Genomic DNA, 24,089 nt, shown 5'->3' on the forward strand with positions numbered 1-24,089 from the left:
TCTTTCACAATAAATGTCTTGCAGGTGTAATTATTTCTTGGCATCTGCTTCTTGTGGAACTCTACATGACACAGAAAATTTACACTTCACACTAACTGATTTTAACACTTAAGTATATCCTCTGATAATGCAGATAGATTGGTTTTGTTATAAAGATAGATAAGTCATGGTACAGTATAGAAGGTTCAGAAAGAGACCCTTACTTATATAGTCAATTGATTTTTGACCAGGCAACAAAGTAAATTCATAGGGATAGGAAACTTTTTAAAGCAATCATGCTGAAAATGCTGTTCTTGAGAAAAACCATCTCCATATCACACCATATACAATGATTAGTTTTAAATGGATCACACTGCACACATGAAGTTTAAACATAAATCTTCTAGAAGAAAACATAAAAAAGTATGTTGGTGTAGACAGATTTCTAAAACATATTCTAGAAAGCACTAGTCTCAAAAGAAAAAAAACAAATATAAAATAAACTGCATTAAAATTAGAGCATCTGTTTACCAAAAAGATTCATAGGCAACCACAGATTTGAAGAATATTTCAAATACATTTATCTGATAAAGGTATTGTAACCATAATATATAAGTTAAAAACTGAAAGATGCCTTGACAATAAAATAATATTTCATAAATGGACAGATGATTTGAAAGACATATCCCCCCAAAAGGCATGCAAATGGCCGATAAGCCAATGGAAATGTGTTTAACCTTCTGCATCTCCTTAGATGTGTAGTCAGTAGCTGCACAACACTCTCTTGGCAGCTATACTGTCGTCCCTCGCTTCATTGCATGGGCTATGCCACTTGAGAGGTTTAAGTACTTGTTAGGCCTGCTCATTGGTCTTCTTCCATGTTGGGCCCCACCCTGGGTTGAGCCTCTACTTCAGAGGTCCAAGCACCATATGTGGGGCACCTTGAAACCCTCCATTCATCCAAGCACAGGCATATAGAGCTTCTCCTCTAGATGAGGAGATTCTAGAATCTGGTTATACTTCCTCTTTTCATGTGTTTTACCAGTTGTGAGAGCAGTAGCTATTTTCTGTAGTTAGTCTATATTTTTCAACTTTTTTCTCTCCCCCCCTTACAATATCTGTATAAACCAATTCTTTGTTTTAAATACACTCTATTGGTGTTCAATTTACTAACATACAGAATAACCCCCAGTGCCCGTCACCCATTCACTCCCACCCCCCGCCCTCCTCCCCTTCTACCACCCCTAGTTCGTTTCCCAGAGTTAGCAGTCTTTACGTTCTGTCTCCCTTTCTGATATTTCCCACACATTTCTTCTCCCTTCCCTTATATTCCCTTTCACTACTATTTATATTCCCCAAATGAATGAGAACATATAATGTTTGTCCTTCTCCGACTGACTTACTTCACTCAGCATAATACCCTCCAGTTCCATCCACGTTGAAGCAAAAAAAAAAAAAAAAAAAGATATTAAGTAAATACACTCTATAGGAAGCACATATCATGCCATTTGTTTTTCTGATTATACCGTGTCTGATACAGGTAGTACATTTTATGTGATTTTTATAGGTGGATTTACTTACTTTAGGAGACATTATCTTGTCCAATCAACACATTCCAAACCTCAATGGCAGTGATTAGTCAATAGTAGACATTTGATTTGTCTTTTCTACCATAACTATTTTTTTAACCTTTCTTTTCTCCCTAGAGTTACTGAGTTGTTAAGATTAAGTCTAGGAATTTTGTTGGTTCTTTTTGCTACCTTGGGAGAACCTTTCTGAGATTAAAACTGTGTAGAACTAAGCAGAACAAAAAGTGGGAAGAGAGACACACACTTGAATGACTTGGTCCTGTACATCCATACAAGAAGCCATGTACATCCTCAATTTACTGATTTCATTTACCAGTTTTGTGGCATAGGCTGGCTTATTTAGTTAGATTCACTTTGAATTTCTGTCACTTAATTTGAAGGATTCTTTTTTTTTTTAATTTTTTATTGGTGTTCAATTTACTAACATACAGAATAACCCCCAGTGCCCGTCACCCATTCACTCCCACCCCCCGCCCTCCTCCCCTTCCACCACCCCTAGTTCGTTTCCCAGAGTTAGCAGTCTTTACGTTCTGTCTCCCTTTCTGATATTTCCCACACATTTCTTCTCCCTTCCCTTATATTCCCTTTCACTATTATTTATATTCCCCAAATGAATGAGAACATATATTCTTAATGTAATCTACAAAATATTCCACATATACCACATAATTCTGCATAATGTAGTAGTAAAAGAAATTAATTCTGGATCCATAGATACTAAAATATGAATCTTGTTCTGGCAGTTGCTGTTTTGAACATGGAACAGTCAATTAATCCTTCCTGCCTAATTTAGAGGATGGGCATCAAGGAGGATATGAGGGAAGGTGGATAAAGAGTCTAGCACTGTGAATAGCTAACAATAACTAATAGTGGTATAAATCTATGTCCTTAGATTTCTCTCTAATTATACTGAGAAATCATAAGGTCAAGGCCTATACCTCATTCTGTGTGTGTTCAGTCTGTCTTGCAGTCTAAATGCTCAAAAATTGTTCATTAAATGAAATGAGCCAGGAAGACCTCTAAAATAAAGAGTGTCTATTTATGGAGTTTTAGCACTCATGTACCATCTACTTTGGGTAGAATAGAACTCTCAAGACCTAGAACATTAAATTCCAGGCTTCAGGTTCCTGTGGACTTAGTGTTCTCCTAGGTTTCATCCTAAAAGTACAGTGGAGGACTCTGGTTAAGGATGAAAGACTAATGTAAGCAAGTTGTCTCTATTTCTTTTTGAAATCACTAACATGACAGAAAAGGGATTAAAATGGCACCCATTCACCTGATTTATTATTATAATCATACAATAGTAGGAATTAGGAATAGAGAGCAAGAAGAGGATGTGCATGTCTGTACAATGATGGTACAGGTTGGAAAAGTTACAAATTCTCATCTTGGTAGTAGTTCAGGTTAGAAAACTATTAGAGTAATCTGAATTGGAGATGAAGAGAGAATATAGAAGCTGTGTAAGAGGGAAGGCCAAATCTTTCAAGGAGTTGGATTCTCTGGGATTTGGAGACTGGATGAAGATGGTAAGCAAGAAGTTTCTTGAATTTAGTTTGTAGATTAGTTGCCTGGATGATGGTGAAAATAATGTGGAAAATGATGACCTGGAGGAGGAGCAGTGGGAATCATCAGAAAATGCTGACTTTAGTTTTGGGCACTTTGGGCTTAAGGCATGTAAGTAGACATAATATAGAACTTTCTGAGGGGTATTTATGGAAGTCCATATACATGTAGATACAGATCTATATATGGATCTGCATTTCTCAATATAAGTGATTTTGCCACCAAAGGGACACATGCCAATGTCTAGAGAACATCTTGATTGTCACACCTGGTGGAGGGGGTTACTACTGGAATCTAATGGGTAGAGGCCAGGGATGCTTTCATCTTATGATACACAGGACAGCTTCACAATAAAGAATTATCTAGTCCAAAATGTCAGTAGTGCCAGGAATGAAGAACCTTGATATAATAACTATGGTTTGGGAACAGGGGAGGGGTATCAACACTTATCAGGCTCTTTTTTGTGTGTCAGTCTTTTTTCTGACACTTTATATGATTTAACTCATTTAATCCCCACAACAACCATATGGGATGATTGATCCTTTAAATTCATTTTATAGATATACATAGGTGTATCTAGATATAAAAATATACATACAAGGGCCAGAGAATTTATATTATGGTCTTCAGCCTCACAATTGAGGATTTTAAAGTCCAGATTTAAACTCAGTCTGACTTGGGTGTCCACTCCTACTCTCTTAACCACTTTGCAGAACATCCTTTTACAGAAGTGAAATCCCCATGCTTGGATAGTGCTAAAGGTATGATTTAATACTTTACTCATGCAGTCCCCAAGAGTTTAAGAAAGTGCTAGAAATGGCAAGTGACTATGCCCCAGACTTTCCTCTTAGCACTGTGTAGACTCCAGAAGATGATAAAGGAAATGATAAAGGGAGGCACTCATTCCTCTGCATTGGGGATTAGGAATTCCTATTGTAAAATGATAACCTGAGCAAAATATTGAGTCTCAAAGGATCCAATCCTAAACCTGTGACACAGAATATGAACACGAGCTCAATAATTTCTACCCTCAGTGGAACTCATTTAACTTGGAAGGAAATAATGAGGGAGAGAATAATTTTCTGTGCTTCTAATAAATTTTCTCAGAACTACAGGTCATGGAATAGATTTCCATTTGAGTCAACTGGTTGTTTTGGAGTTCATATAAGATTGTTTTTGGCCTTGCAAGTTAAGAGGACTTCTGGGCAATTCTCAAATAGAGATCATGGCCTGTTCTCCAGAATACCTCTTTTAGCAATGTCAAAGCCTGAGGGCTCTGCTGATGGATATTGCCTCCTTCCTAGTCAGAAACTTTGACCCCTCAGGATTGTAGAGTAGAAGGTCTAGCAGCAGTGAGGTCTCCAGGACAAGGAACATGAGACTCATGGAGCTACTGGAGAAGTTTGTGTTTTAGGTGCCCAAGGAGCACCCATAGGTACTGCTGTCTATGCTAGTGGGAAGCCAGGCAGGAAATCCTGAAGTTGCTTCAGAAAGATGACCAACATCTGTTTCCTCATTTCAGATACTCCTGACAATTTCCAGCTGATGTATCCTGTTAGTACCATTTAAACTAGTGCGGTTGCTCTAAGAATGTACAAGCCTTCTTCAAATTAGGGCTTCTTTGTTATTTTGAAGCATTTGAAATGAAAACATGAAATTGGCTCTAAATTGCTTTACCATTAAATCTCAATGAAAGAAAAAAGCTTTCATTATTTGAATGATTTCAATTGTAAATTTTGAATTAAAAAATGATTTCAGACTCTGTATTACCTTTATGTTCATAATTTTTGAATTATGGTGATTGTAAAAAAAATTATGGCTATAATTATTAAGAATTCCTGATCAGTAACTGTGTAATTCACAAAATATGATAGAAAAAAATGTGCCAATGTGCCCTGCACTTGCATTCTCTTGTTGATCCACCCTATCCAACACACCCTTGGTAGGAGCCCATCCAAATCAGTGCCACAACCATGGAAGTATGGTACTGACCTGAGACAAATATCCTGACATGGAACAATACCACTCCAAATGACTCCTGCCTTGGAGAGAGGGCAAGATAAACACATCAGTTCAATTATGGCTCCAGCAGTAGGCTGGGGGCAGATATCTGACATGATGGTAGCCGTATCCACCAATGAAAGCTTCTTAAAGGAACCAAGAGAGTGCCTGCAGTTCCATGCAATCAGACTGCTGGCAAAGGCCAAGTCTACCCCATTCAAGCCCAGGGTGGCTCCAGATTGGCCCATGAACAATAGAAGGACTAAACCCTGCCCACAACAGGCAAGGAGAACCATTGCAGACAACTGGACCAAAGGCGAACATGCCTGATCCACAACAGTAGGGCAATAGACAGAGGAGGTAACACATAGCAGGTAATAGACAGGTAACACATAACAGGTAACATGAAGAGGAGACACTCTTGAAGTGCCAAGTTCTGGTGAATAGGGGACATTGCAGGACCTCTTATTCATAAGGTCACTACTTTCCAGAGCAGGAGACATAGCTGCCTAAAACATCGAAACAGACAGAGTTAGACAAAATAAATAAATAGAGAAATATGTCCCAAATGAAAGAACAGGACAAAATTTCAGCAAAAGAGCTAAATGAAATGGAGATAATAAGCCCGATACAGAATTTAAAAGAATGTTAATAAAAGTATTCACTAGACTTGAGGAAAGAATGGAGAGTCTCAGTGAGTCCCTCAACAAAACAATAGGAAAAATAAAAAAGGAACCAGTCAGAGGTGAAGAATTCAGCTGAAATTTAAAATAGACTAGAGGAAGCAGAAGAATGGATCTGTGACCTAGAAGACAGAATAACGAAAAGCAGTCAACCTGAACAGTGGAAAGAAAGATAACAAAAAGTGAGGATAGATTAAGGGAATTCAGTGACATTATTAATCATAATAGCATTTGCATTTTAGGGATTCCAGGAGGAGAAGAGAGAGAAAAGGGGGCAGAAAATTTATTTAAATAAATAATAGCTGAAAAATTCCTGAATCTAAGGAAGGGAACAAATCCAGATCCATGTGCCACACAAAACTCCCAAAAACCAACTCAAGATGGTCCACACCAAGATACATAGTAATTAAAATGGTAAAAAAAAAAAAAAGCAATGATGAAGAGTATGTTAAAAGCAACAAGAGAAAAAAAAGAAAAACCAGTTGTGTACAAGGAAAATCCCATAAGGAGATTAGGTGATTTTCCAGTAGAAACATTGAAGGCTAGAAGGGCATGGCATGACATATTCAAAGTATGGAAAGAAAACAACTTGCTATCAAGAATACTCTATCCAACAAGGCTTTTATTCAGAATAGAAAGAAAGATAAAGAGTTTCCCAGACAATAACAGTTAAAGGAATTCATGACCACTAAACCAGCCCTCCAAGAAATACAAAAGGGGACTCATTGAGTGTATGGGAAAGACCATAAGCAGGAGTAAGAAAAGTGGGAAGCACAAACATAGTAAAATAAACATATCTATAAAAATCAGTCAAGGGGTTCACAAGGTAAAAGGAGATCAAGCACGACACCATCTACCTAAAACATGGTGGGGGAGAGGAGTAAAAATTTAGTGCTTTTAGAATGGGTTCAAACTTAAACATCTGTTTATTCAATATAGACTGCTATATGCATAAGGTATTATATACAAACATGATAGTAACCACAAATCAAAACCCAGTAATGGATGAGCAAAAAATAAAAAGAAAGGAATCTAATTATACCACTAAAGAAATCCAGCAAATTGTGAGAAAAGACAGGAAGAGAAAGACTATAAAAACAGCCATAAAACAAGTAACAAAATGGCAGTAAGTTCATACCTGTCAATAATTACCTTGAATATAAATGGACTAAACGCTTCAATCAAAAGATGTAGGGTGACTGAATGGATAAAAACAAAACAAGGCTTGTCTATATACTGCCTACAAAGGACTCATTTTGGACCTAAAGATGCATATAGATTGAAAGTAAAGGGATGGAGAAGCATTTATTATGCAAGTGCAAGTGAAAAGAAAGCAAAGGTAGCAATATTTATATCAAACAAAATAGACTTGAAAACAAAAACTGTAATAAGAGACACAGACAATACATAATAATAAAGGGAATAATCCAACAAAGAAGGTATAACAATTGTAAATATTTATGCAACCAACACGAGAGCACCCAAATAAACAAAGTAGCTACTAATAAAAAGGAAATAATTGATAGTGATACAATAATAATAAGGGACTTTAATACCCCACTTACATCAATGGATAGATCATCTAAACAGAAAATCAGTAAGGAAACAGCGGCTTCGAGTGATATATTGTATCATATGGATCTAACAGATATATTCAGAAATTGTGTCTGAAAAGAGTGGAGTAAATATTCTTCTCAAGTGCACATGGAACATTCTCCAGAATCGATCATACATTAGGACACAAAACAAGTGTCAACAAATTCAAAAGAATTGAAGTCATACCATGCATCTTTTCTGACCAAAACACTATGAAAATAGAAATCAACTTGAAGAAAAAATTTGGAAAGACCACAAATACATGGAAGTTAAATAACATGCTACTAAAGATGAGACAACCAAGACCTCAAAGAGGAAATTGGAAATACATAGCGACAAATGAAAATAAATACACGATGGTGTAAAACCTTTGGGATGCAGCAAAGCTTTTCTACGAGTGGAGTTTATAGCAATACAGGTCTACCTAATCTTATACCTAAAGGAGCTAGAAAAAGAAGAACAAACAAAATCCCAAATCAGTAAAGAAGGAGGTATAAAGATTAAAGCTGAAATAGATGAAATAGAAACTAAAAAATCATAATGGAACAGATCAATGAAACCATGGGCTGATTCTTTGAAAAGATCAACAAAATTGATAAACCTTTAGCCAGACTCCTAGGAGAGAGGGAGGGAGGGAGGGAGAGAGAGAGAGAGAGAGAGAGAAGAAAGAGAAAGAGAGAGAGAGAACTCAAAATCAGAAATAAAAGAGGAGAAATAACAACCAACACCACAGAAATACAAAAGAGTACAAGTGAATATTATGAAAAGTTATATGCCAACAAATTGTACAAACTAGAAGAAATGGAAAAAATTCTGGGAAATGTATAACCTCTTAAAACAGAAGCAGGAAGAATAGAAAATATGAACAGATGGATTACCAGCAATGAAATAGAATCAATAATCAAAAAACTCCCAAAAAACAAAAGTCCAGGACCAGATGGCTTCACAGGCAGATTCTACCAAATATTTAAAGAAGAATCAATACCTATTCTTCCTCAAGCTCTTCCAAAAAATAGAAGAAACACTTCCAAACTCATCCTACAAGGCCAGCATTACACTCATCCCTAAGCCAGGTAAAGACATTACAAAAAAAGAGAACTATAGGTCAATATCACTGATGAACATAGAAACAGAAATCCTCAACAAAATATTAGCCAACTGAATCCAACAATACATTAAAAAATCATTCACCACAATCAAGTGGGATTTATTCCTGGGATAACTGGGATGCAAGGTGGTTCAATATTCACAAAACATCTAACATGATATATCCCATCAATAAGAGAAAGGATAAAAACCCATATCCTCATTTCAATATGCTGAAAAAGCATTTGACAGAGTACAGCATCCATTCATAATAAACAGTCTCAATAAAGTAACAGCTGACATCAGCTAGTATATTATAAACAATAGTGAAAAACTGAGAGCTTTTCCTCCTAAATCAGGAATAAGACAAAGATGTCCAGTCTTGCCACTTTCATTCCACATAGTACTGGGAGTCCTAGCAATTGCAATCAAACAAGAAAAAGGAATACAGAGCATCCAAATTGGTAAAGCAGAAGTAAAACTTTTACTATTTGTAGATGACATGATACTATATATAAAAACCCTAAAGATTCCCCAAAAAACTACTAGACTGATAAATGTAAGGTTGCAAGCTACAAAATCAATATGCATAATCCGTTGAGTTTCTATACATTAATAATGAAGTAGCAGAAAGAGAAATTAAACAAACAATCCCATACATGATTGCACCATAAATAATAAAATACCTAGGAATAAACTTCACCAAGAAGATAAAAGACTTGTTCTCTGAGAACTATAAAACATGACTGAAATTGAAGATGACAAAAAACAATTGCAAACATATTTCATGCTCATGGATTGGGAGAACAAATACTGTTAAAATTTCTATACTACCCAAAGAAGTCTACAGATTTAATGTAATTTCTATCAAAATATCAACAGCATTTTTCACAAAACTAGAAAAATTAATACTAAAATTTGTGTGGGACCAAAAAGACCCCAAATAGTTAAAACAATCTTGAAGAAAGGGAGACAGAACGTAAAGACTGCTAACTCTGGGAAACGAACTAGGGGTGGTAGAAGGGGGAGAGGGCGGGGGGTGGGAGTGAATGGGTGACGGGCACTGGGGGTTATTCTGTATGTTAGTAAATTGAACACCAATAAAAAATAAATTAAAAAAAAAGAAAAACAAAGCCGTAGGTATCACAATACTAGATTTCAAGTTATACTACAGATCTGTAGTAATCAAGACAGTATGATACTAGCATAAGAATAGAAATATAGATCAGTATAAGAGAGTAGAGACTCCAGAAATAGATCTATAATTATATGATCAATTAGTCTTAGACCAAGGATGCAAGAATATACAACAGAAAAATACAGTTTCTTCAACAAGTGGTATTGGGAAAACTGGGCAGCTACAGAAAAAAAAGAAATTTTCTTAACAGCCTACACAAAAATGTACATAAAATGGATTAAAGACCTTAATGCGAGGCCTGAAACAATAAAAATTCTAGAAGAGCACAAGGAATAATTTCTCTGATATTGGCCAAAACAACATCTTTCTAGTTATGTCTCTTTGAAGCAAGGGAAACAAAAGAAAAATAAACTATTGGGATTACATCAAAATAAAAAACTGCACAGCAAAGGAAACAGCAAACAAAAAGACAACCCACTGAATACTGAACAGAAGAAGACATTTACAAATGATATATCCAACAAGGGGTAAATATAAAAAAAAAAAGAGGTAAGTATCCAAAATGTATAAAGAACGTATATAATTCAACACACAAAAAGTAATTCAATTTAGAAATGGGCAGAAGACATGAGTAGACAGTTCTCCAGGAGAAGACATACAGATGGCCCACAGACACATGAACATTTGCTCAACATCACTCACTTAGGGATCCCTGGGTGGCACAGCCTTTTGGCGCCTGCCTTTGGTCCAGGGCGTGATCCTGGAGACCCGGGATCGAATCCCACATCGGGCTCCCGGTGCATGGAGCCTGCTTCTCTCTCTGCCTGTGTCTCTGCCTCTCTCTCTCTCTCTCTGTGACTATCATAAAAAAAAAAAAAATATTTAAAAAAATCACTCACTGTGAGGTGAGGAATATCATCTCACAACTGTCAGAATGGCTAAAATCAACAACATAGGACACCGAACTTTCATGCACTGTTGGTGGGAATGCAAACTAGTGCAGTCACTGGTGAATACAGTATTGAGGTCCCTCAAGAAGTTAAAAATCGAGTTACTTATGATACAGTAATTCCACTACTGGATATTTACCCAAAGAATCGAAAACACTAATTTAAAAGTTACATGAACCCACATTATTTATAAAAGCTAAAATATGAAAGCAACCTAAGTGTCCATTGATGGATGAATGAAGAGATGGTATGTAAATTCAATAGAATAGTAGCCATAAAAAAAGAATGAAATCTTGCCATTTGCCACAACAGTGATGTATTTAGAGAGTATAATGCTAAGTGGAATAAATCAGCCAGAGAAAGACAAATTACCATATTCACTCATATGTGGATTTTAAGAAACAGAACAAAACAAAGAAAAAAAATCAGTCATTAAAAAAAAAAATCAGGGAACCCTGGGTGGCGCAGCGGTTTAACGCCTTCCTTTGGCCCAGGGCGCGATCCTGGAGACCAGGGATCGAGTCCCACGCGGGCTCCCAGTGCATGGAGCCTGCTTCTCCCTCTGCCTGTGTCTCTGCCTCTCTCTCCCTCTCTCTCTCTCTGTGTGACTATCATAAATTAAAAAAAAAAAATCAGACGCTTAAATAGAGAACAAGCTGATGGTTGCCAGAGGGAAGGTGGATGGAAGGATGGGTGAAATAAATGAAGGTGATTAAGAGCACACTTATTGTGATGAACACTTTGTAATGTATAGAATTGTTGAATCACTACTCTTGAAACTAATAAAACTGTACCTTAATTATACTGGAATAAAGAAATAAGAAATTAAAAAATCTTTATTAGAGAGAAAGGCATTAACCTTTCTTTATAGAAGTAATCCAGGAGAGACAACAACTGAATTGAATTATTGGAATCTTTGAAATATTTCATGTAGAGAAATATAGAAGCCTGTAGGCAGATCCTATGGAAATTTTTCATTTAGAATATGGAAAGAAAGAACAAACCTATGCAATAGATGAAGATGGTAGAAAGAAAGGAATTTATTTTTGCTTTTGCCTTGAGGGATGTACAATCCTGAGAGTGGAGTGTAAACTTGATTAGATACTGAGTCCCTAAGGGACTAAATAGAGATTGTGGTCCTGGGTGTAAAAGCAATCAATCCCCTTGTTTCCCTTTTACATATAGAATCTATTCCTCGGGGAAGAGACTGAGCAAACTTCTACCCTGTTTTTATAACCAAGTGCACTTTATCATTCAACTCACATTCAATCTTCCGTGTCTTTTATCAAGTAGCAAATGTGATAATAAAGACTATTTTTCTCTGGTGCTTGAGAGAACTCAAAGTTATAATCTTTCAAATCATAATGATTTGAAGTCCAGCAATATTTGAAATTAGGTTTGGGCTAAATCTTTTTAGAATTAAAGAAACCAAAGCCTCAGAGCCTGAAATTGCCCTTCGAGGACCACGGGGATAAATACTAAAGATAAGGAAGTACTGATGTTTTCTGGTCTAAGGAGGGTGAGTGTCTCAATTCTGTTTATATTGATGTCCTTCTTATTTTGAGATGGAAGTCTAAAAATCTAAGATAAGCCCCTTTCTTTCCCATTTTGTGTAGTCCTGAGACTCAAGTGAAATGGGGAGGAGGATATGCTTCAGGGAAATTAGAGAATGTTTGGAGATCAGGGGGTACAGTTGATGCAGTATCTCAGTAAGTTCCCTTTCCATAGATGGAGCTCTCAATCTTCTGGATTTATGATTTTTTATCTGTGACATTGGAGAGTAACTCAATATCCCCTAGACTCTGGTCCCTTGGTGTTGGATTAGGAACAATATTCACGGTTTCCAATCCACCAAGTCTAATCTGGCTCATTAGAGACCAGCTTTAGGTTGTTGGGTCTCTACCTCCAATTTTTCTGGTAAGATGGTTCCAGTGAATAAAGAAATAGTGCGATCAGGGAAGCATGATTCTATCCTGGGCCATGCTTCTTCTTACTGACCTTTGGCCTTCCAGCAGTGACATTTACCTATGACAGCCCTGGTTTTCCCTCTGCTGTTAAGTCTGTGATGCCCTTTGCTATATTTACCTTATTAAGACTCTAGTAAGAGAAAGTTCCCTCACTTAGTCTTATGCTAATGGAAAAGGTAGATTCGATGGGTCCTGGTTGGGCTAGTCTCAGACATTCCCAGTGTACACACTCTCCTGCAAGATAAGCTGTTTCAAGAAGAGCAAGTTTTTCTGTAATGCAACCATTTTCTCCTGTGTTCACAGATCTCCTCAGAGAAGAATGCCTCCTGGAAATGCTTCTCTTGTGACTGAATTCATTCTGGTGGGGCTCACAGACTTACCATATCTCCAGCTCCCCCTGTTCTGCCTGTTTCTACTCATGTATGTGGTCACCGTGTTGGGAAACTTATGCTTGGTCACTCTTATCAGGCTGAATTCTCACCTCCACACCCCCATGTACTTTTTCCTCTTCAATTTGTCCTTCATAGACCTCTGTTATTCTTCTGTGTTTACACCCAAAATGTTGATTAACTTCACATCCAAGAAGAATATTATCTCCTACATGGGGTGCATGACCCAGCTTTACTTTTTCTGTTTTTTTGTTGTTTCTGAAGCTTATGTGCTGACATCCATGGCCTATGATCGCTATGTGGCCATCTGTAACCCACTTTTGTATAATGTTGCCATGTCCCCTAATGTGTGTTCCCTCCTTATGCTTGGTTCATATTTGATGGCATTCTCAGGTGCCATGGCCCACACAGGATGTATGCTGAGACTGACCTTCTGTGATGCAAACACCATCAACCATTATTTGTGTGACATCCTCCCTCTGCTCCAGCTCTCCTGCACCAGCACGTATGTGAATGAGCTGGTGGTTTTCATTGTGGTGGGCATCAACATCATTGTGCCCAGTGTCACCGTCTTTGTGTCTTATGGTTTCATCCTCTCCAGCATCCTGCGCATAAGCTCCACTGAGGGCAGGTCCAAGGCATTCAGTGCCTGTAGTTCCCACATAATTGCTGTTTCTCTCTTCTTTGGGTCAGGTGCATTTATGTATCTTAAACCATCATCCACTAAGTCTATGGATGAGGGGAAAATCTCTTCTGTCTTTTATACCAATGTGGTTCCCATGATGAACCCTTTAATCTATAGCTTGAGGAACAAAGATGTTAAAATTGCTTTGCAAAAAACCCTCAGTAGAAGAACGTTTTGATCAGAATCAGTGTCTCTGTGCAGGAAGTTACAGGGCAGGGAGATTCCATGTGTTTACTTACAATATTTTTACTGATAGTGCCTTATCCTATTATTTTCTCACTGTGGTGAAGGAAATTTGATTTCAATTGGTTCCAATTTTTTTAGGGTTGGTCTGCTTCCTTTCATCATCATTTTTGCAACTTTTGTCCTTTCCCTTATTTTCCAATTTAAGAATAACATTAAAGAAGAAATTCATCTCTATTTTTATTGTCATTAATGGACTTTTTTTCTCCTGGAAAAAGATGAATGATTCTGCAAAGATCATAAAATAACACCAGTATGACTTTGTGTCTTGTGGGGTTTCTTAACTGTCATCTGTAATGTGCTGTTGGAAATATGAATCAGATAATCTGTACTCTTTTTTTTTTTCCTTTCTACTGTGGAATGTGACTTCTTCAAATGTCAGTGTTTCACAATTCTAACAGATTCCATGACAGCTATCAATTTTACTCCACTTTGCAGATGTAAACACTATACATTAAAATTCTTTAGTAAAGATTTCATATTTACCTCTTTTCACTTAAAGTCACACATCTATATATTGACATTAATGTTAACTTCAAGTCACACAGCTTTTCATGAAGAATTCTAGAATAAGCTACTAGCTACCTGATTTCAAGCCAATTACTCTTTTTAAGTATACTTTCTTTTTTTTTAAAGGATTTATTTATTTTAGAGAGAGAAAGAGAGAGCACACATGTGCATGAGTGGGAGGAGGGGCAGAGGGAGAGAATATTCAAGTAGACTCTCCGCTGAGCCGAGCCCAATGTTGAGTTGCATCTCATGAGATCATAACCTGAGCTGAAACCAAGAGTCTGATGTTTAACTGACAGAGCCACCTAGGTGCCCCATTTCTAGTATACTTTCTAATTAATTTTATTTCTATTTTAGTAAACATGAAATATGAGAAAATGTTTCCATTTTGAATGCTGACTTTTTTTGTAAGAAAAAAAGAATGTGAAACATTTTCAGGGTCTTGTAATTCAAAGAACCAGATACAGGAGAAAAATTTTCCCAGGAGCATGCCATTGGTGTATAACCCAAAGAGATATATGGCCAATAAATAAAAGCTCCATCAGTAGCGAATGGACAATGGGATTTTTAGAAACTGTATTTCATTCTGAATTTGTAACCTGTTCCATAGAATAGTGTCATTATCCTTCACTGTCCATAAAGTTTTCATTAAAAGTTATAATACACAATGACCATATATTAATAGTGGTCTTGGGAATGAATACCAATACTACGGCCACATTTGTGGGGAACCAGGTAAAGTGAGGACAGCATATTAAGGAGATAAAATAATGGATGGTGATCAAAATTCAATTTGGGAAGAAGGAATAGAAAGTAAAATGAAAAAAAAAATGAAAAAAATGAAAAAAAAGAAAGTAAAATGATGGGAAAATAAAGCTTTCTGTAACTTACTTTTGGGAAGGCTCTAGAATATTATGTGGATGATAGAATTTCTCTGGATAGAATAAAAGCTGAAGTTATTTGATTTTAAAAAGTTAAACTCATAGGAGTGATGGAACTAGAAACAATAACATCACTCTTGTTTTTGTGGCTTCCATATGCTACTCCCATATGGATTTTCAAGTGCAAAAGCTGGAAGAACAATGGCAATTTGAAAGAACTATTTGATGAATAAATGAAATTGTGATGATGTCTTTTCTATAATGGGATGTGGATTGTTTTTCTTTTGAGAGAATGGGCAAAACAATGATTATTCAAAAATCCTTAATATGATGTGTGAAGTGATAATTTAAACATGTCCTAAGATAACTTTATTTTTTTTTTTGTTTTGTTTTTTTTTTTCTAAGATAACTTTAATAACATTTACTATATTAATGTTTTCTAATCTTCACTAAATGTTTAGGTATTTTGAAAGTTAGCATAGCTAGATTATTGGCTTTTTGTGGTTTTTAAATGACTACTGTTCCCCTTCTTCTACCTCAATATTAATATGCTTGATTTTCACTTAACTATTTATATGAAATAGATGATTTTGGGTGGAGTTTTCATTTTGCTTTTGTTTTACTAAATGTTTTGATAAAATTGTTTGAGATATTGGAAAAAAGTTTATAGCTGTGGTATTTGAGATAGTTTGTAGACATTGCAGAGGTGCATTCGCTCTTTATGTATTTTATTACTATTTTAGGTGGCCCAAAGAGTGGATTTAAAAGTCATTAATCTTTTTTTTGATGACACTCAAATACAAATAAAATCTTTCAATTTCAGAAAAAATTCGTTCTTTAAAATTAGGTTCCATTCTTTCAGATTACTTTGGAAACAATAAGAAAAACAGACATAAAGACAGATTGTAAAATTTAAGGGTGGTAAAGTTTTAGTAGAGGCTATTTATTTATTTATTTATTGTTAATAAATTTAAGTACTAAGAAGCTGTTTGTAACTTCTTTCAAAGGGAAGAATATGTTAGAGGAAACAAGTCAGGTGTTTTACATCCACAGCATAGGATTATCCTTTGTAGTCTTGTATTCTTTTGTTATATGAAATGTGATAAAAGGAGTTTTGAGAGGAAGTATAATGCTACTGAAGTTGTCACAGCTGAGAGTCAAATAGGTAAGCCATAGGATTCACCTGTGCCTGTATATTTGGAAGGGGATTTTTGTAATTTGGTGTGAAGGCTTGGATTTTCTCAGCTATAATAAAAAGTGGTCCTCTTAGACAAACCATAAAGAAAATTTCCTGATTCTGTAAAGTTGTTTAATGTGAACTTTCTGTAAGTGACCTACTATTGTTACTCAGGATTAGGTTTGGAATGGGCATGACCAGATTGTGCTGTGGTTAAGAATTGGCAAAAATCAGATATAAAAGGGGTTTTAATTCTAGTGTTTTTAATTCCTGAACCCCAGCTTTGTTAAACTCATATTTATATTGCCTCCCTACACACACACACACACACACACACACACACGTGCACACAGTGTATTTAAGTCTTATGAGATTTCTGCCTAACATTTCTTTTTTTCTTTTTTTCTTTTTTGGTATATTTTTAAATTGTAATTCGATTTGCCAACACATAGTATAACACCCAATGCTCATCCCATCAAGTGCCCCCCTCAGTGCCTGTCACCCAGTCACCCCATCCCCCTGCCCACCTCCCCTTCCACTACCCCTTGTTTGTTCCCCAGAGTTAGGAGTCTTTCATGTTTTGTCACCCTTTCTGATTTTTCCCACTCATTTTCTCTCCTTTCCCTTTTAATCTCTTTCACTATTTTTTATATTTCCCGAATGAATGAAACCATATAATGTTTGTCCTTCTCCGATTGACTTACTTCATTCAGCATAATACCTTCCAGTTCTATCCACGTCGAAGCAAATGGTGGGTATTTGTAGTTTCTAATGGCTGAGTAATATTCCATTGTATATATGGACCACATCTTCTTTATCCATTCATCTTTCAATGGACACTGAGGCTCCTTCCACAGTTTGGCTATTGTGGACATTGCTGCTACAAACATTGAGGTGCAGGTGTCTCAGTTTTTCATTGCATCTGTATCTTTGGGGGTAAATCCCCAGTAGTGCAATTGCTGGGTCATAGGGTAGCTTTATTTTTAACTCTTTGAGGAACCTCCACACAGTTTTCCAGAGTGGTTGTACCCGTTCACATTCCCACCAACATTTCGTGAATGGGATGCAACCCACTTTCAATCTTTGCAAGAGCATTTGGGTACATGGGTCCTGTTTCCAGCTCCAGTGAGGCAGGGCTGAGTGGGACATGCTGCTGAATCCTGCAAGAGGAAATGGTTATTGTTTCAGTCATTCATTTAATTATGTAATAACAACAATAACAGCAGCAGCAGCAAATATGTTTACACCTGCTAAGTATTTAGTGATGTGTGCAATGTGTGATATATCACAAACATAAATAAGGTAGAAGGATAGAAAGGTAGATTTTCGTATAACAACACAGAAGAGTTACATGCTACACATAGATAGAATATAAAATCTGTCTTATATAGTCAAAATTATTATTGAAAATTGATTATGGTGAATCATTGTCCATGTTGGGAACTGTCATGGTATTTTTCCAAAAGTCTGGTGCCGTTGGTTTTTCTCCCTAGCATTGGGACATTTCACTATACATTCAGCTAAGCACCAGATGGTTTATATGCAGGGCTCTGTGGTAAAAGAAAAATGCATATTTGAACATTAAAATCACTCTCAGTGTGTAGTGTTACTGTTTTCTTTGTGCTGTTACATCTGTCAGTCCATGTCCTTCTCAGCAAAGAACTGGGAGGTCAATAGGGAAGGACATCCAGTTTCCAACTTATGGATGATGAAACTGATTCTCAGATTTCATTGGCTTGTTCCCAATCACAATTTATAAATGGTAGAAGTTGAGTTGGGGACCCAGGTGTTTTCATTCTAAATCTATCAGAAATTTTAAAATTATTTTAAAATTTGCCATTCTTTTAAAGCTTGTAAAACATGAACAGTGGTTTTAGTGAGTTAAAATGACTCAGAACACGAAGTACTCAAAGAAGAAAATGTCCAGGAAGTGTCTTTCACATTTCATTGACAGTACTGATTGGTTCACACAGAAGAAATCAGTGGAGGTCAAATAACACTTCCAAAGTAATCCAGAGCAGTCCAGGGCAGAGACAATCCCTTTACCATACTTGAATAATTTCCACTGGTGTCTGAGGGAAGAAGAAGGTCAATGTACAATCCCATTGTATGGATTTGCAGAGGGTTATATGTCATTTATTTTTAGGGTAATGGTAATGAGGATATAGTTCTTATTCCATATCATATGATTTCATTTTATTAACCTTTTCTACTTTCTTCATACAGTCTTCTATTTTTCTTCTTCAGGAATTATTTTTAATAGCTCTGTGATGAAAAGAATTTGGGAATGTAGAAATATGGAAATATTTAGGCATAGAGAAAATGAAGGAAAGACATTAACAGACAAGTCACAGAAAGCCAAATTTCAAAGGCTTATAGATTTATAAAAGAATACTCAAGCTCATTAATATTTAGTGGAATGCAATTTAAAAATACTAGGAGAAGAGATACAGTTCATAACTTATCCATGGGAATATGAATTGCAATAGTCTTTGGGAAATCCAATATATAAATGTACAAAATGAAAGACAATATTCTGGGAACATATCTCATTGAAATAAAGTTACTGTCATATAAAGATGTATGTATAATAGTGATGGCATTGATTTGATGGTAAAAAGCTGGAAGATAGTGAACTTCTATCAGTATGGAGCAAATGGATAAGTTTTGATATATCTACAGCATACAACATTGAAATCATTTCAATGGAATATTTTTAAATGACAAAAGTGATAGGTTAACAAAATATTTCTTCATAAATACAGGACATGGCTCCTATGAATGCATTTGAATGTATGAGCAAGTATGGAACTGTGGGAAGGTGTGTGCTAGGTTTAAACATGAATAAATGTCATTGATGAGTTGAGGGGAGCTGAATATGGAAAGGGAGTGCTGAGAAAAAGAAAAGAGGAATCTAGGAGAATGGCTAAGTACAATACACCAGAAATCTCTCTCTCCTTCTCAACAAAAATTGCACTTGTAGAGTCTTTCTGATGTAACCATTTTGGAACTCTAGAGTCTACTGAAGGCTTGTAATTTCTAGGAAAGTTTTGGATGGTATATTCCAGTTAATTTCAATTTCAGTTCTTAGTACGGTAGAAGCTCCCATCCTCCACTCTAACTTTGTGGCAGATAGCCATCCATGTCTCCAGAATCAGCTTGCATTCAAATTATAGGAACTAGAGTGGGTAAATAAGACCCTGTACTCCAAATATGTTGGGGAAACATGCTCTGATTAATGATTGCTACTTCCAATTTCTGAGGTGCAGATGAAAAGATGAGTAGTGTTTATTGTTGCACTCCTCCACTGTGGAAAGCTCCTTCCCTTCTTACTGAATTGACTTCCAGTAGATTTAAATACCAGTGCCCTTTTTACCCCTTTTCTTTTTGGCTTCCTTTTTTCAGCCTTTGAGAGCCTTTTGAGAGTCCTTTAAAAACAAGGACTTTCAAAAGCCATTGTATACACAAGAGAAATTAGAAACTCTTTGCAAATGTATAGGGAGATGGGCTGCATCTGAAAAATCTGAAAAGACCTTAAGTTAACACCTCAGACTGATGCTTGGCACCAATACACTCTACAACAATTTAAAAAAACAAACAAACAAACAACAACAATAAAACAGTAAACCCTGGTGAAGGGGGAAATCCAATTTCTAGGGTTACCATATTATTAAATTCATATGTTCTGTTTTCAACAAGAAATCACAAATTATATAATGAAGCAAAAAGTTTGGGCTCTTTAGAGGAAATAGCAATCAACAGAAACTGTCCCTAAAAAAGACTTCATGGCAGATCTACTAAACAAAGACTTTTTTTTTCAAGATTTTATTAATTTTTCCATGAGAGACACAGAAAGAAAGGCTAAGACATAGGCAAAGGGAGAATCAGGCTCCCTTCAGGGAACGATGTGGGACTCCATCCCCAGACCCTGGGATCACGCCCTGAGCAGAAGGCAGACACTCAACCACCAGACACTAAGCCACCCAGGCGTCCAAATAAAGACTTAAAGTAACTGTTTCAAGAGGCTGAAGTATGTAAAGGAGAAGACAAGAGAGTCAGTAAAACAATTTATAAACAAAATGGAAATGTCTGTAAAGAAACAGAAAACCTGAAATGAAGCCAAAAAAGAAATTCGGGAACTGAAAATTGCAATAACTGCAATGAAAAATTCACTAGAGCAATTCAAAGTCATATTTGAACAGGCAAAAAGAGTCAGTGAACTCAAAAGTAGAACAATGGAATTTATAAAATTTGAGGAACAAAAAGAAAAAAGATTGAAAAAAGTGTAGAGAATCTAAGAGATTTGTATGATAACATCAAGCTCACCAACATACTCATTGTGAGAGTCCAGGAGAAGAGAAAGTGTGAGAGAGAATATTTGAAAAAAAGAAAGGTTAAAGCTTCCCACATAATGAACATCATGAATATAAACATCCAAGAAGTGCATTGAATTTTAAGAAAGTTGTCAAAGGAACTCACACCTAGACACGTGAAAATTAAACTTTTGCAAGACCAAATAAAGGGAGAATCTTGATAGAAACAAGAGGAAAACGACACATCACATACAAGAGCTCATTAACAAACTTAGCAGATTTCTCATCAGAAACTTTGGAGGCAAGAAGACAGTGGGCTAATATGTTCAAAGTGCTAAGTTAACCTCCTAAAGAAACTGTCAACCCAGAATCCTATACCCAACAAAACTTTTCTTCAAAAGTGAAGAAGAAATTAAGATATTTCCAGATACACAAAAGCTTAAAAAGTTCATTGTCCTGTAATAAATGCTTAACGGAGTCCTGTAGTGTGAAATGATACTACATAGTAACTTTAAACCTCATAAGGAAATGAAGTTTTCAATTAATAAGTACAAGGGCAATTTTAAAAGGTAATATCATAACAATGGTATGTAACTCTAGTTTTTTTTTGTTTTCTACATGACTTAAGAGACAAGTGCATTAAAAAATAAGTAAAGGTCTAAAAGCTAACATTGTAGCTTTGGTTTGTAACACCACATTTAGTTTCCTACATAATTTAAGATAGTAATGCATGTAAATTAATTATTGATTTATGTTTTGGGTGTTCTATAATGAATAAAGATGTAATTTTGTGGTCTCAATCACTGAAAGGAGGTTGTATAGCTGTAAAAGCATACAATTCTTACATGTTATTGAAGTTAAATTGGTATAAATTCAAATTAGAGTATTAAAATGGTAGGCTATTCAATGTAATTCCCATGGTAACTACAAATAAATATTTATAGAGTATACTCAAAGTAAATGAAAAATATTTAAACCTTTCAGTACAAAAGCAACTAACCAACAACAAAAGAGTACTACAGGAAATATGGGACAAAGAGCTAGAAGACAAGTGGAAAACAAATAGTAAAATTATAGAAGTAAATCCCTCCTTATCAATAATTACTTCAAATATAAATAGATTAAAATCTCTAAACAAAAACTAGAGACAGGAAGAATGGATTTTTTTTTAAAGGAATTCAACTATATGCTATATCTAAAAGACTCACTTTAGACCTAAAGACCCTAATAAGTTGAAAATGAAGGAAGCCAAAAATTTTCTACTTTCTACCAAAGTAGAGCAAGGGTTGCTATATTGATATAAAACAAATAAACTTTAAATAAAAGAAATTTGCAAGATAACAACCAACACCACAGAAATACAAGGGATTATAAGAGAATGCTATGAAAAATTATATGCTGACAAATTGAGCAACCTAGAAGAAATAGATAAATTCATAGAAACATAATCTCCCAAAATTGAATCAAGAAGAATTAGAAAACTTGGACAGATCAATTACCAGCAATGAAACTGAATCAGTAATCAAATAACTCCTAACAAACAAAAGTTTAGGACCAGAAAGCTTCAGAGATGAATTCTACCAAACATTTAAAGAAGAGATAGTACTTACTCTTCTCAAACTATCCCAAAAGAAGAAGAGGAAGGAAAACTTCCAAATTTATTCTACAAGGCCTGCATTACCCTGGTACCAAAACCAGATAAAGACCTGCAAAAAAGAGAACAAGTTAATATCTCTGATGAAAATAGATGCAAATATCCTTAACAAAGTATTAGCAAACTGAATCCAATAATGTATTAAAAAATCATTCACCATGATAAAGTTGGATTTATTTCCAGAATTCAAAGTTCAATATCTGTAAATCAATCAACGTGATATATCACATCAATAAGAGAAAGGATACAAACCATATGATTATTTCAATACATGCATAAAAAGCATTTGACAAAGTACAACCATTCATGATAGAAACTTCATTCATGAAGAAATATACTTCAATATAGTAAAGGCCATTATAGAAATCTGCAGCTGACATCATACTCAATACTGAAAAACTGAGCTTTCCCCCTAAAATTGGGAGCAAGGTAAGGATATCTACTCTCACCATTTTTATTCCACATAGTACTGGAAGTTGTAGGGCAGCGATTAGAAAAGAAAAAGGACTAAAAGGCAACCAAATTGGTAAGGAAGAAGTAAAACTTGCACTATTCTCATATGACATTATACTATATTTATAGAATCCTAAAGACCCCATGAAAAATCTTCTAGAATGGGTAAATGAATTCAGTAAGCTTGCAAGATACAGCATCGATGTATAAAAATGTGTTTCATTTCTATACAAGAATAATGAAAAAACCCAGAGAAATTAAGAAAGCAATCTCATTTTCAATTCCATAAAAATAATAAAATACCTAGGAATAAACTTAGCCAAGGAGACGAAACACCTGTATTCTGAGAACTATAAAACACTGATGAAAGAAATTTGAGATGACACAAACCAATGGAAAGTATTCTATGCTCATTGATTGGAATAAAAGTATTGTTAAAGTATCCATACTACCCAAAGCAATCTACAGATTTAATGCAATCCCTATAAAAATACCAATAGCATTTTTCACAGAACTAGAACAAATAATCCTAAAATTTGTATGGATCCACAGAAGACCCTGAATAGCCAAAACAATCTTAAAAAAGAAAAACAAAGCTGGAGGTATCACAATTCCATATGTTTTTTTAAGATTTTATTTATTTACTCATGGGGTGGGGGCAGAGACACAGGCAGAGGGAGAAACAGGCCAGTGCAGGGAGCCTGACGTGGGACTTGATCCCGGGTGTCCAGGATCATGCCCTGGGCTGAAGGCGGCACTAAACTGCTGAGCCACCCAGGCTGCCCCCATATTTCAAGTTATATTACAACATTGTACTAATCAAAACAGTATGATATAGGCACAAAAATAGACATATAGATAAATGGAGCAGAATAGAAAGCCCAGAAACAGATTTTTGATTATATTATCAATTAATCTTTGACAAAGGAGTCAAGAGCATGCAATGGGAAAAAGATAGTCTTTAACAAATGGTGTTGGGAAAACTAGACAGCTACATGCAAAAGAATGAAACTGGAGCACTTTCTTATACCAAACACAAAAATAAACTCAAAATGGGTTAAAGACTTAAATGTGAGACCTGAAACCATAAAAATCCTAGAAGAGAACACAGGTAGTAATTTTTGACTTTCACCATAGGAACATTTTTCTAGATATGTCTCCTGAATCAAGAGAAGCAAAATAAAAAATAAACCGTTGGGACTATATAAAAATAAAAAGCTTCTGCACAATGA

At 35.6% G+C, this 24,089-nt stretch overlaps 1 protein-coding gene across 1 annotated transcript; it reads left to right on the top strand.

Moving 5' to 3' along the window:
* Positions 1–12,871: 12,871 nt before the first annotated feature.
* Positions 12,872–13,804, top strand: LOC112671496 (olfactory receptor 145-like). The gene has a single exon (XM_025465769.2). It carries the CDS (start codon positions 12,872–12,874, stop codon positions 13,802–13,804), a length of 933 nt encoding a protein of 310 aa, XP_025321554.1.
* Positions 13,805–24,089: the final 10,285 nt, after the last annotated feature.

This window comes from Canis lupus, chromosome 5, assembly GCF_003254725.2.
Source record: "Canis lupus dingo isolate Sandy chromosome 5, ASM325472v2, whole genome shotgun sequence".
NCBI classification, from domain to species: Eukaryota; Metazoa; Chordata; class Mammalia; order Carnivora; family Canidae; genus Canis; species Canis lupus.